This window comes from Lepisma saccharinum, chromosome 5 (assembly GCF_977018435.1).
Source record: "Lepisma saccharinum chromosome 5, izLepSacc3.1, whole genome shotgun sequence".
NCBI lineage: Eukaryota > Metazoa > Arthropoda > Insecta > Zygentoma > Lepismatidae > Lepisma > Lepisma saccharinum.
Window position 1 is genome coordinate 39,441,249 of NC_139233.1, and position 12,546 is coordinate 39,453,794.

Genomic DNA, 12,546 nt, shown 5'->3' on the forward strand with positions numbered 1-12,546 from the left:
TATGCCCTGTTATGTTACATGGTGAGTGAAGGAAACTAATCATTAGGTGGATAAAACATACCGAATCATCCATGCCAGAATTCGAGCTTATGACCCCTGACTTTACAGCGTGGCACACTAAGCATCTCCACAACACAGGCTGGCTGTCGAACAAAACAAGCAAGTGTTCGACGTTAGGATTGCGCAAGTGGTAGACTGGATGAACGAATATTAACGTGGGTATAAGTGAATGCGCCTACAGGAGACAATAGCCAATCGATGGGGATTTAATTTTGTTCGCGCGATTAAGCAATTGGAATTTCATTGCGCGTGATAACGTTGTTTTACGCCTCCCCGGTCTTTATCCTTTGCAGTGATCTACCTGTAGTCACTGAACATCTCCAAATGCTGAGGTTTCGAAGCTCATCGATTTAAATTGAAGATGAAGATGCATCGTAATTATTAGCGTAGTGAGTAATTTTTGTGGGAAGTGGGAGAGGGATGTCAGGAGTCAGGCTGTTGATACAATATTAATTGATTAATAGTGCAAATAATAGTAAATTAAGTAATATTTATAAACTAACTAACTAACTAACTCCCTAGCCTTCTTAAACCCGAAGGTTCATGGCTGCAGGCCTTCCATCTTTCCCTATCTTGAGCAAGTTCTATATACTCTTTTCCATCCCTACCGATTTCCCTTAGGTCCATCTCAACGTTGTCCCTTCATCTTCGTCTTGGCCTTCCTACAGGTCTCTTACCATCAGGTTTCCCAACAAGAATCCTGTAAACTCCTCTTTCCTCTCCCATTCGTGCCACATGGCCTGCCCACCTAAGTCTTCTTGATTTAATTATTCTAATAATATCTGGACATGAATACAAATTATGTAGTTCTAAATTATTTAACCTTCTCCACTCACCTGTCTCCTCATCCCTTTTAGGTCCAAAGATTTTCCTAAGGATCTTATTTTCAAATACTCTCAATTTATGTTCCTCTTTCAATGTAAGGGACCAAGTTTCACATCCATATAATACTACAGGCGAAATTACGGTTTTGTATATCTTAACTTTTAGTTTCTTAGATATTAAACGAGAAGACAAAAGTTTATGAAGAGAGAAGTAACATGCATTTCCTGAATTAAGTCTACTTTTTATTTCCTCTTTAATATAATTTTCATTTGTTAATATTACTCCCAAGTATTTGAATTTGGAAACTGGTTCAAACGAGTTGTTATCAATAATTAGATTTTGATTATTACCTAACACTTGGTTTCGGCCTGTAAGCATATATTTAGTTTTCTCTTTGTTAACTAGTAAAGCTAAAGTATCACCATTTCAATGCACCGTGCCATGAAAGTCTGAGACATATGTTCCAGACTTTATCTCGTTCTTCATACTGGCGGATATGTGATCAGCACTACGCACCTTGCCAGGATTTCCCCAAATTACACATTGATTAGAAGCTGGGTGAGCTCCAGAGCAGCATTATGCATTGAAGTCGTAGAAAATACAAGTAAAATTCCCACCTGAGATCACCTATCCCGGGAATCGAATCCGTGTCTCCTGCGTGGCAGTCAGACGTCCTATCGATTTGGCAACCGCGTCTCTATTACAAACCAGCAATAAAGAATATTGCCAATTTACTATTTTTATTTACAATTACTCTATCATTATGTCCTTCAAGAGACTCTACTTCAACTACACGATACAACAGATGATTGAATATATCCGGAAAACTATTTGTCTTTTCACATTTCATAAGCTAATCTATCGGAATGCATTGTTATTAACTTTTACATTCCTCATCCAAGAAATGCGTTCGAAAGTTGGGGAGGGATTTTAGTCATGAAGTTCTTACGTTGTGTGACCTTAGATTACTCAGCTCGAATACTGATCGATTGAATATTTTGTTATCGAATATCAAAATAATAGACAATATTTTTTTCTTTTTATATAATTTGAAATAAACGATTGTAATTTCCATGGGTAATTTCCTTCCCCCATTTCGCGTTACATATCGTAATGCAGGAAAAGCTAAGGTTTTTCCATCCCGGCGCATCTTCTTTGAGAAATTTTCACGAATACTTATGCAACACTTTGAGAATAAGAAAGATGTAATGTAACCCAAAAACACATGTGTGAAGTGATGCGTTTTTGAAACACACGAATCCAACAATTATCTTTGTGAACAATAAAAAGATAAGAAACGTTACATACAGAGATAAACCTGTTCAGCTCTACATTAACGCACGGCCCTGAAATTCCGTGGAAAATGAGGAATTATATAACCCAATAATTATTTTTACCACGTCGCCGTGTAATCAAGGGGCCCCGCCGCCCCGGGATACCCAGTGGAGGCCCCTAGTGGTTCAGATCTCACTTTAAACTGTAGTTCCAGTCCCGATTAACCTATTTCAGGTGCATAAGGTGGACTTAAACATTCAAATTCAAGTTAGTGACAGAAATTGGTATTATAATTTGAAAATTATATAATTTATAACTTCAATTTCAATTTTAAAAATCACAATAATTTATGTGGAAAAAAAACTCTTGAATCCTGCAACATGCTTTGTTAAAATTACTTTAACTTAAATACTTGGTTGTATTGATGGAGGTTATCTATATCGAAATAAAATATTAATATAACAGCAGCGTATTTACTGGGGGTAACTGCTATTGAACTTCAACCCACTCTTTTGAAATGTTGTGACCCGTATGTTTTGAATTTCCTGACGTCAGCTAGTATTCCAATTATTTACGTATATCACATTTGATAAATTTCAAAACCTATAAATTGAAAATAGTCTCTTCTGGTGTATCCAGACTTCCGTTCCCCTCCTAGTCAGACCTGTGATGTGAGTTAGGCCTCTTTTTTTTAAGTTAATAGCAGGTAATGATTAGGAAGATAAGAAGGGAATTTCATATTTCATTCTCTTGTAACAACAGAAATTATCAATAAGTTCTTTTTACTTAGAAATATAACATCTTTATCATTTTATATTTAAAAATCCTGTCTTTTCCTATTTTTTGAAATTCTATTCAAAACACCAAAGTAAGACGAACATTCTGAAAAGTTGGCAACACTAGGCAATCCAGTACTGTTGACAAATACGGCCATCGCTTGTGTTTTGTCTCTTTTTTCTGACGACGTGCTGCGGTTCCGCTGAGCGCTATCAGCTGGGTGCCTATCAATTGTAGATAAACTATAAGAGGCGGGATGCGTGACTGAATCTTTTTCTGAAGTATTTACAGTAGTAAGATAGTGTGTAATTTTCTCCAACAGAAGCTTCTGCATTGAATATCATTATTAACCCGTAAGTAAACACATTTATACGTTGCAATATAACGTACAGTGTTAACTAAGCTGAGTACTGCATCATTACTCAACACTGTGATGCTGTTGTGTGTTTGTTGTACTGAAGACAGGTAATATTATTTCATACGATATTAATTTGAATGCAATTACGCTGCTTCTTCTCAACCTAAAAATGTATGTCGTAATAATTTGAAAAAATAGCTTCTAACCTTCAATGATAAACTCGTGATACTGCACGCCCTCTTTCCATCATACGCAAGTTATTTTTTTATTTTGTAATTTTCTTTTGTTAGTTAACTAATTAATACTGAATGATTACAAAATTTATTTTATATTTCGTGCGTTTATGGAGTAGTGCCAAGTTTTAGGAACTGGGTCAAATATGCACCCTATTTTGCAAGTGACCAACGCCCTACTATTGCTTTTAGCTTTCTTATAATTAATTATACTATCTCGTGAAGTGCCATGCCCAGAGGGACTCTGATTGGGGCATACACCTTTTTCCCTCTCTGGCCCAACTTTTCATAAATTAAAAATACATTTGAATACTGTACTGCTTGTTAAAAAATAACATAATACCTCCTCTCCTTACAAAATTCCTAAGTGCGCCGCTCAGCTCAATTATGATATTAATAACATTTGATCTATCGAAATTGTATTTTAGATTATAAATTAAATGTAAAGGGATCACTTTGTTTTTTAAATATATAGACATCTATGTATGGCTTTTTATTTCTTTTATAAGAATGTGTGCATGCAGTTATTTGGACATATTATGATAGAACTAATTAATTATAACTTAGTATTATTGTGGTTAATTTCAAATAAGACCTTAGAGCTGCAGTTTAATGTGTCTCCGGCTTATACTACTGTTACCCAATTTTTAACTATTGTAACCTATTGTGACCCTACCTAACCTAACCTTACCGGAAATGGTTCATGGGACTATGTATGAATGGTTCGTGGGGCTATGCGTCAATGGTTGAATTTCCGCTATGAAACATTCCCACATCACACAAAATACCTTCCAGATGTTAGACAATACTACAGGAACTTATTACGGTAAGTAGTTTCTTCTGTAGAAATGAAGAAATCTGTCCGAAGGATAGTAAACTAGTACCAAAAATTGGATTAGAAAAAAACATGCGTAGCCCCACACACCATTCTCGCATAGCCCCACGAACCATTGACACACAGCCCCACAAACCATTTGCGGAAACGTACGTTCTTCAGTTACAAAAACACTTTTTTAAAAATAAAAAAAATGATCAAAAAAACGTGAATACACGTTAAAAAATGATCCGCGAAGCAGATAGGTAAGTACAAATGTCAAAAATTGACGAAACTCAGAAGTTATAGGTGTCCGAAGGATAGTAAACATTTACCGAACATACTACCACTTCATGTGTTGTGTGCAGCAGTAGTGATCAAAGTACTTCTTGATGAGCAGGGACAGAGCTTCAGTACATATGACTAGATGGTATGACTGAAGATGACCGGACCCCTCTCCGAGTTTCTTCATATTTGGCATACTTACTAATTGAGGCCTGCTAATGATGAATCTGACGTTAAAATTCGCTGCTCAATTTCGCTTATTTTGTATTTTCTACACGTGATCCCCACATTTTAATTTCAAATTGATGATTAGGAGGTCTCAATTAGTGAGTAAACGAAATATTACAAAAATCGGGGAGGGGTCTGGTATTGTAAATTCGCTCCAACTGTCCTCATAAGGGGCAGATTTGAAACATATGGTTTTGATAACAAAACATTTTATATAAAAGTGATTTCATAGTTGCAGTTATACTTACCCTTGTTATTTTTGTATTTTGCAGATTACTAAACAATGAAAAATGACAGATCATTATGATCTGGATGCCTTAATGCAGTAGAAGAAATAACAAACAATGTTCACTACATCTGCAACGGAGAATTGCACCAAATGCGAGGCAAAAGTATGTGAATGCACAAGGAAAATTTTCACCCTTTTCTCAAGTTTGACTGACTCAAATGCATCTGCCCTTCAGATTAAACTTAATAATTATGTAAGTTGAGTAATCTAATTTACAGCTAGAAATACTGCTAGCATGATATATATATGTCCAATTTTGAATTGCAAGAAATTTTGCACTTTTTGACTGTACAGAAATGATGTCTTTACCTTTCAGGAACTCCGGGAAGAAAGTAAGCAGCTGATATTTTCATTTACAATACCATTATAGTTTACAATTTAGGCCATTAATTTTAAGCAAACATTAATTTTAAGCAAACATAAGTTTCATCCTTCAGTCACTAATTTTTATACTGTACTGCACATCCTGAGTGGTCAACTTATAGTCTTGCAGTAAAACAAATGTCATCCACATTATCACAATAGCAGGAAAGCAACACAAAATAATGAAAATATGGGACTGATGACTAACCGTACACTCTCGAAATTTCCAACTTTTTTATTTCCAATTTGCACATTTTGATGTTTTAAGTTGCCTGAAAGTGATTTTAACATGCGGAAACCACAAATAAATGAGATATTGATTCTTGGAATATGACCGATACATGTCCAATCCTTCGCATCCTGGACCACTTTTGCCACTTATTTGAAGAAATTTTTGTCATACACTCAAGAAATGAACACCGGATATCGAAAGATAAAGCATAATTACTATCACCATGAAAGGAAACTGTCCTAACATATAAAAAATGTTATCGCTTTCACCTTTTATTGTAATCAATTTTCATTATCCACGAACGAAAAAGAAAGAAATGTGTAAATTTTTAAAAATGACGTCTGGTACACACATTTCTTGTTCTGGACCACTAAACCTTCTGCCTGCAACTCACGGCAGGCTCTCTATAGAATAAATTGTAGAACAACGTGAGAACATGTTTGGTAGCAAACTTTCCACTCATGACATTCACCTTAACGATATTTATGTGAAGAGAACCAAACCTAATAACATAGGCGTTCCTTGTATGCGACGTCATAAATCATACCACATAAAATTGCTAATTGTTCACTTATAACACATCTGTGAGCTAATAACAATGAGAAATGTTCATATGAATGACAATCTTCCCAACCCACTACAAATTTTCAAATTTCTCACGGGTGTACAGAGGGTCAGTTAGTAAGATAACATTTTGAGGATTGTATATTTTTTGCACCACTGAGTAAGAAATTTACCACTCCCCCAAACACATATGTACATTGCTCTTTTTAACAGAAAAATTCAAGATACTGTGGCATATTTGTACATCATCATCATCTCTTTCTCCCTTCGTCTCTCCTCCTCTTCCAAATCCTTATCTTGTATTTTTATTTGGCATCACTTTTCTGCTACTTTTGGCTAATTGTGATGAGGAAAAGTGATGATGTGATAAAACTGGTGAAGGAGCACTCACACAGGACAACTGTGCCCATGTTGGGATTTTAACCTGGACCCCTGGTGTTGTAGCATGCTTTGCTAAATACTCTGTCAAGGTGGTTGACTTAAAATTCTTATTACATGTAATCCACTGTAGTAATACAAACAATTAGTAAGACCTATATTCGTGCAACTCCTGTCTTCTAGTGTCCACCCTGAGAAACAAGATTTTTAAATATTTTTCTTAATCTCCAGTAGATAGCTGTCGCTTTGCACATCTTTTGGTGGGCAGTAACATGCATTTGGAGAGTACATTTATTTTTCTATTTCTGGAAGATTTGACATTTTGTTCTTTAGTTGCAGGAGCAGACTGGAGCGAAGTTAGTGTTCCTTGTGAGGGTTCTGGCCACTTTGGAAGCAGGTGTCATTCATGTGCTGGGTGATAAGGAGTTGGAACATGAGCTGAGGTTTCCCGTAAGTCTATATTTCCTGTATACCTGTATGTTTCTGTATTGTTATTTAACAGAGAGGAGTAAAAAAGTAAAATATACTTAGTGGGCTTTGTTCTGATATTTTAGTCCCACTTCCAGGACCTTCTTAATCTTTTCCCAGTCATTGGAAACCTTAGAATGGAGTCAATAAATTGGTTCAGAAGTAAAAAGTTTAAAAATAGGAAGATTCCAGATTAGCAACAAGCAGTCATTTCCAAAATATAAAATAGCACATCATGCTATGATGCCAGGGGTCCCAGATTTGAATCCCAGCCCGGGCATGGATGTTTGTGAGTGTCCATTCATCATATCATCACCCATCTTCGCAAATTAGCCAAAAGTGGCACAAATGCGAAGTAAAATAAAGCAAATCAATCAACCAAAATGTAAAATAGTATAATTGCCAAACTGTAATGGAACTTTCCAAATGTGCAGATTGCATTGTTTTGAGCACTGAAAAGTAAGGATGAGACAGATTAATTGGTACACTCTTGTTATCGATTGATATTGCATATTGATTTATTGATAATATTAGCGTTAATTTTACCAATCTGGTATATCTATAAATAGCATGTAGTTTAATGCAAAGATTCTACCATTGTGTTATTATTTTTATGAATATGCACATAATATTTTAATTCGAACTTGAATATTTTGAATTATTCAGTAATTTAAACAGAATATGCATCCTCCACCCACTCCTCTATAACGTGGGTTTGCCAACGTTGTGTGTAGGTGTTCAAAATTTGAGGTCTGTACAGCACATAGTAACAGAGTAATTAATTATCAGAAAATTGCAAGTTGGTTCTGATGTCACCATTTCTGTGCATTTACGCTGAAAGCGTTACTCATCAGTACTCATTACAATCTACATACATTGCAACCTTCAGTGAAGGTATGTGAGGGGGAGGGGTGAGTTGGAGAGTGATACACATTCATGATTTCGGATGACATTTGTGAAGGGGAGACAAACCTGCAGAGATTCATATCAGAATTTAACTAGGGTACACAACAGGGAAAACTGGCAAATATTTTTCAAGGATGTGATCACCATCGTCTGGTTGCCTTAACCCCCCTTCCCCCCCAGGGGTCTCTGCCTTGCAGTCAGATGCCCTACCGAGTGGACAACAGCAGGTCTTCATCACAATCTATGTAGAAGTAGGAAAGAAAGAGCAAATGCCAATATACGCATGTAAGAAAAACGAAAATCATATCCCAATAATGTTTACAGGCTGTGATGAAAATACCAAAAATGTAAATTCCATCTGGTGGTGAAAATTTGAACTATGTCTTTCATCAGCATTCGCTTCTCCATGGTCTCTATAGCCTCTATACCAAATTTCACCACAATCCCACCCATGCTTTGATGGAGCTCCAGACGACTCTGAATAGGGGAATTTTTAATTCCACTTATCTTCCAGGATTGACTTTTGATCAATACTGCACATCAGTCTTGAGATTCCTGAAACTTAACTTCAATAAATACTTCACCTAAAAGTGCTTAAACTATGACATCTGATTTTCAGATTAACCAGCATGCTTTGGGACTACCTCTTGAGAAGAAATCCTTCGTCACCCTGGATAGCATGCAGCCGGAACTGCAGGAGAGACTGTCAGCCATTGTAAGCTTCACTCCATCTACGTTCTTAAATGTTCCCATTACGCATCCAAGCCTCGATCACATTCCTCTTCTGGTGTGCATAGTGGACTACCCTGAAAGTGATGATATAGTGTCGCATTGTGTACAAACTGTCGAGGAGTGTTTTCAGTAAGTTTATAATGCAAAACAAGTGTATTTTCATTAAAACAGGCTGAGAACATAAATGTGTTTGTCAATTTTTTACAAATATTGAATTTGTTTTTATTTATAGAAATTAATTTGACAATTGTGACTGATTATTAAATTTGGGTTTTAAGATATTTTAATGTAAATAGTTATTTCTGAATTAAAGCCTCTTTCTGGAATGTAGATATAAGTATTTGATAGGATTATATTTCTTTGTAAATCATAATGAAGTAAGAAAAAAATTAGCTACTTATTGTGTTAACTAATGACAATAACCAGGAGTGGAAATTATATTACATTGTATGGTTACTTTCACAATGTAAGAGCACTTTAATTGTGTTTTAGAGAATATTTGAGCTTAAAAGAAAACAGATGTATCACATACAGAAGTTGATTGAAAAGGTGTAATAGCACATGATTGTATCAAATACCAGGTTCGTGGCTGTTAATTGCATATTGGCTTCTTTCTAAATTTGTCAAATTTATTACATATGGGAAAGAAAGGTGTAATTGAACTAAAGAAAATTATGGTGATACCAAGTTTGATTTCTTAGCTCAGTTCATTAGATTTCTGACACTGAATGCTAGATTCCTAGGTCCCAAATTTTCACAAACATTTTTAATAGGTAATTCCAAACATGTACAGGGTAATTTGAAATAATTCCTCAGATTTCAAATGGTCACATTCTTTGTTTGTACAACAGTAAGGTAGCAAGTGATATGTCAGTATAAGGGAAAACTTGTAAAATATCATCTTATGCTGCTAGATACCCAAATGGTGAGTGTATTTGTTTGTTCCAATTGGCTTCCCAGGTAACCTGATACGAGGGTCACTATTTATATTTTGAGGCTTGGCAACACTGATTGAAGTTAGGCGCGATTTGACGTTTGCACGGAATCGTCTGGCATTATTGACCATAACATACTTCAAATGTTTTGTCAATAGCTTGATTTGTGTTGTTTATGTTGCCTTGGAGATTGCGCGACAACAATAAAATGGAATTAACTCGTGAACATTTTCGTGCGATGATTTTTTACGATTTTCGACGTGGATTATCAAGACAAGAGTGCATCGATCAACTTACTTCCACATTTGGCGATGAAGCCCCATCCTTTGCCACTGTGAAACACTGGTATAACGAATTTAATCGTGGCCCCCATTCGCTCACCGACGAGATTCGCGAAGGTCGTCCAAAATCAGTTGTTGTTCAAGAAAACATTGATGCTGTGCAAAACCTAATACTGCAAGATCGTCATGTGACATACTGTGAGATTGAGGCAACCATAGGCATTAGTTCCACCAGCATATATAAAGTATTACATGATCATTTAGCTGTGAGAAAGGTATGTTCTCGTTGGATCCCACACAATTTGACAAAAAGTCAAAAAGACGCTCGCGTCAATTGGTGCAAACAAATGCTCAATAAATACAATCATGGTGCTTCAAAAGACGTATATAAGATTGTAACAGGTGACGAATCATGGATATATGCATATGAGCCGGAACGTAAACAGCAGTCGATTTTATGGGTGTTTCAAGATGAACCCAATCAACAAAAGTTGTTCGCGCTCGAAGCACATCGAAACAAATAGTCGCCTGTTTTTTCGGGAAAACTGGTCATGTGGCAACTGTGCCTTTAGAGGAACGTAGAACGGTCAACTCTGAATGGTACACAACAATTTGTTTGCCAGAGGTCTTCGGTCAAATACGGAAAACAAACAAACGCCGTCGGATCATTCTTCATCAAGACAATGCCAGCTGTCACACATCTCGTCTAACAACCGACTTTATGAACAGTCAAAAAATCGAATTGATGGGTCATCCGCCGTACAGTCCTGATTTGGCACCCAATGACTTCTTCTTGTTCCAGAATGTCAAGAACAAATTGCGTGGACAACGATTTTTGTCGGTGGAAGATGCCATTGATGCGTTCAAAAACCATATTATGGAGGTGTCTGAAGAAGATTGGTAAAACTGCTTTGACAAATGGTTCGAACGAATGCAAAAGTGTATTGACCATAAAGAAGAATACTTCGAAAAACAATAAAGCATTTTTCAATGCCAAATTCCTGTTTTTTCATTGTTAGGCTCAAAATATAAATAGTGACCCTCGTACAATGCCATGAGACTCGTATCTTATGAGTAGACCTCGGATTTTTAGGTTCTAAAGAGTGTACTTTTAGGTTCTTAAAATAGGCTCTAAAAATTCTAAAATAGGTTCGAAAAACCCTAAAATAGTTTCTAGAAATCCTAAAATAGGTCCTAAATATCTTGTTAGGCTCGAAAAATCCTGAAGTAGGTTAAAAAAATACTTAAAATAGTTCAAAATTCCTGAGTTGAGTTGGTGTTTTAAGTCCACTGTATGCTCAGTAACCCTCCACTGGTATCGAACCCGGAACCCCTTGATTACGATGCCATTGGGGAGGCTCAAAATTCCTGAAAAATGAAACCGGCAATGAAAATGGGACACCTATATCCTGAAATATGCACTGCCTTGCATAACGTTATGTGTGTTGCGTAACCCTACAGCAATGGCAGAACTTACCTTCGGAAATTTGGTATTAAAATCAACTCTTCGCCACATAGTTAGGCAACAATCTTTTTTCATGTCATCCACAGTCAAATTCCGCAATTTTGTCTGTGTGGATCATCTTATATGACGAAAACAATCTTTCAACAACGACAAAGTCACACTTCAATGCTGAAATGTTAGTTTGCAAGGTGTGAATGCCACAAAGCACCGAAGTGACGTGAAAGTGAGGAAGACCACACAGATCAGACTACTTTGGATTGTACAGGTAACAGTGGCACCAGACGTTTTGCTTTGTTTAAAGCCTTGAAAAATCAGCATGGGGTTGGAGGAAGGGAAATAAACATAGAATTGAATTCTTTCGTGATCAAAGCAAATGCCTCTGTATGATATAAAAATCCTGTAAAACCTTTAAAAATATATAAAAACCTAAAAGAAGGCTTGATTTGGGTGCATAAACGTAAAATAGGTTCTAAAAACCAAAATAGGTTTTTTAGGCACTATAAAACTTCATCAGTTGTTGCATTTTTTAACGAAACACTGACATAACTTATTATTTCTTACATACCTGTAAAGGAAAAAATAGGTTAAAAACCTAAAATCCGAGGTCTACTTTTGAGTTATGGTAATGATACTGTATACATACCATGATTGCCAACAACTATGGATGAACTCAAAAACCATATCATTAGAAACTTGTGTTACTACAGGAAGTCGCATGGAGCACTTTTAAAGTATGATATACAATTTCAGAAGTTTTCCTTGACTGACATTGCGAACTCAAGATCCATGAAATCTGTTGAATAATTTTGAATTGCCCTGTGTAGTCTTGTGATACATTTACTTTATTTTTCAGGTACACACTTTGCTTGCTGCTCAATACCTTGGCCTACGAAGAAGAAAAAAGGCTCAAAATACAGTGTCAGTCTTTGCTCAATGTAGCCAGGAATATATTCACTCACTTAGGTAACTTTATTTTATCTTTAATTGCCTCTATTGATTCTGGATTTGGAACTAACGAAAATTTAATCTTGGTGGAACTCTTTTCCAAAGGTGACAATGGAGTCATATGTACAGTTAT

At 36.0% G+C, this 12,546-nt stretch overlaps 1 protein-coding gene across 2 annotated transcripts in view; it reads left to right on the plus strand.

Annotated features, from left to right (window-relative positions):
* Positions 1-12,546, plus strand: part of LOC145987776 (cGMP-dependent 3',5'-cyclic phosphodiesterase-like) — a 57,696-nt gene that overhangs the window by 20,040 nt on the left and 25,110 nt on the right. The window contains exons 1-5 of one of the 2 annotated variants that reach the window (XM_083122461.1): positions 3,133-3,290; positions 5,128-5,337; positions 7,015-7,131; positions 8,675-8,916; positions 12,322-12,431. In XM_083122461.1, coding sequence (XP_082978587.1) covers positions 5,200-5,337; positions 7,015-7,131; positions 8,675-8,916; positions 12,322-12,431 — 607 coding nt within the window. In that variant the 5' untranslated portion in view covers positions 3,133-3,290; positions 5,128-5,199. Of the gene's footprint in view, positions 1-3,132; positions 3,291-5,127; positions 5,338-7,014; positions 7,132-8,674; positions 8,917-12,321; positions 12,432-12,546 lie in introns of those variants that run through there. The other variant, XM_083122462.1, reaches the window with a different exon arrangement.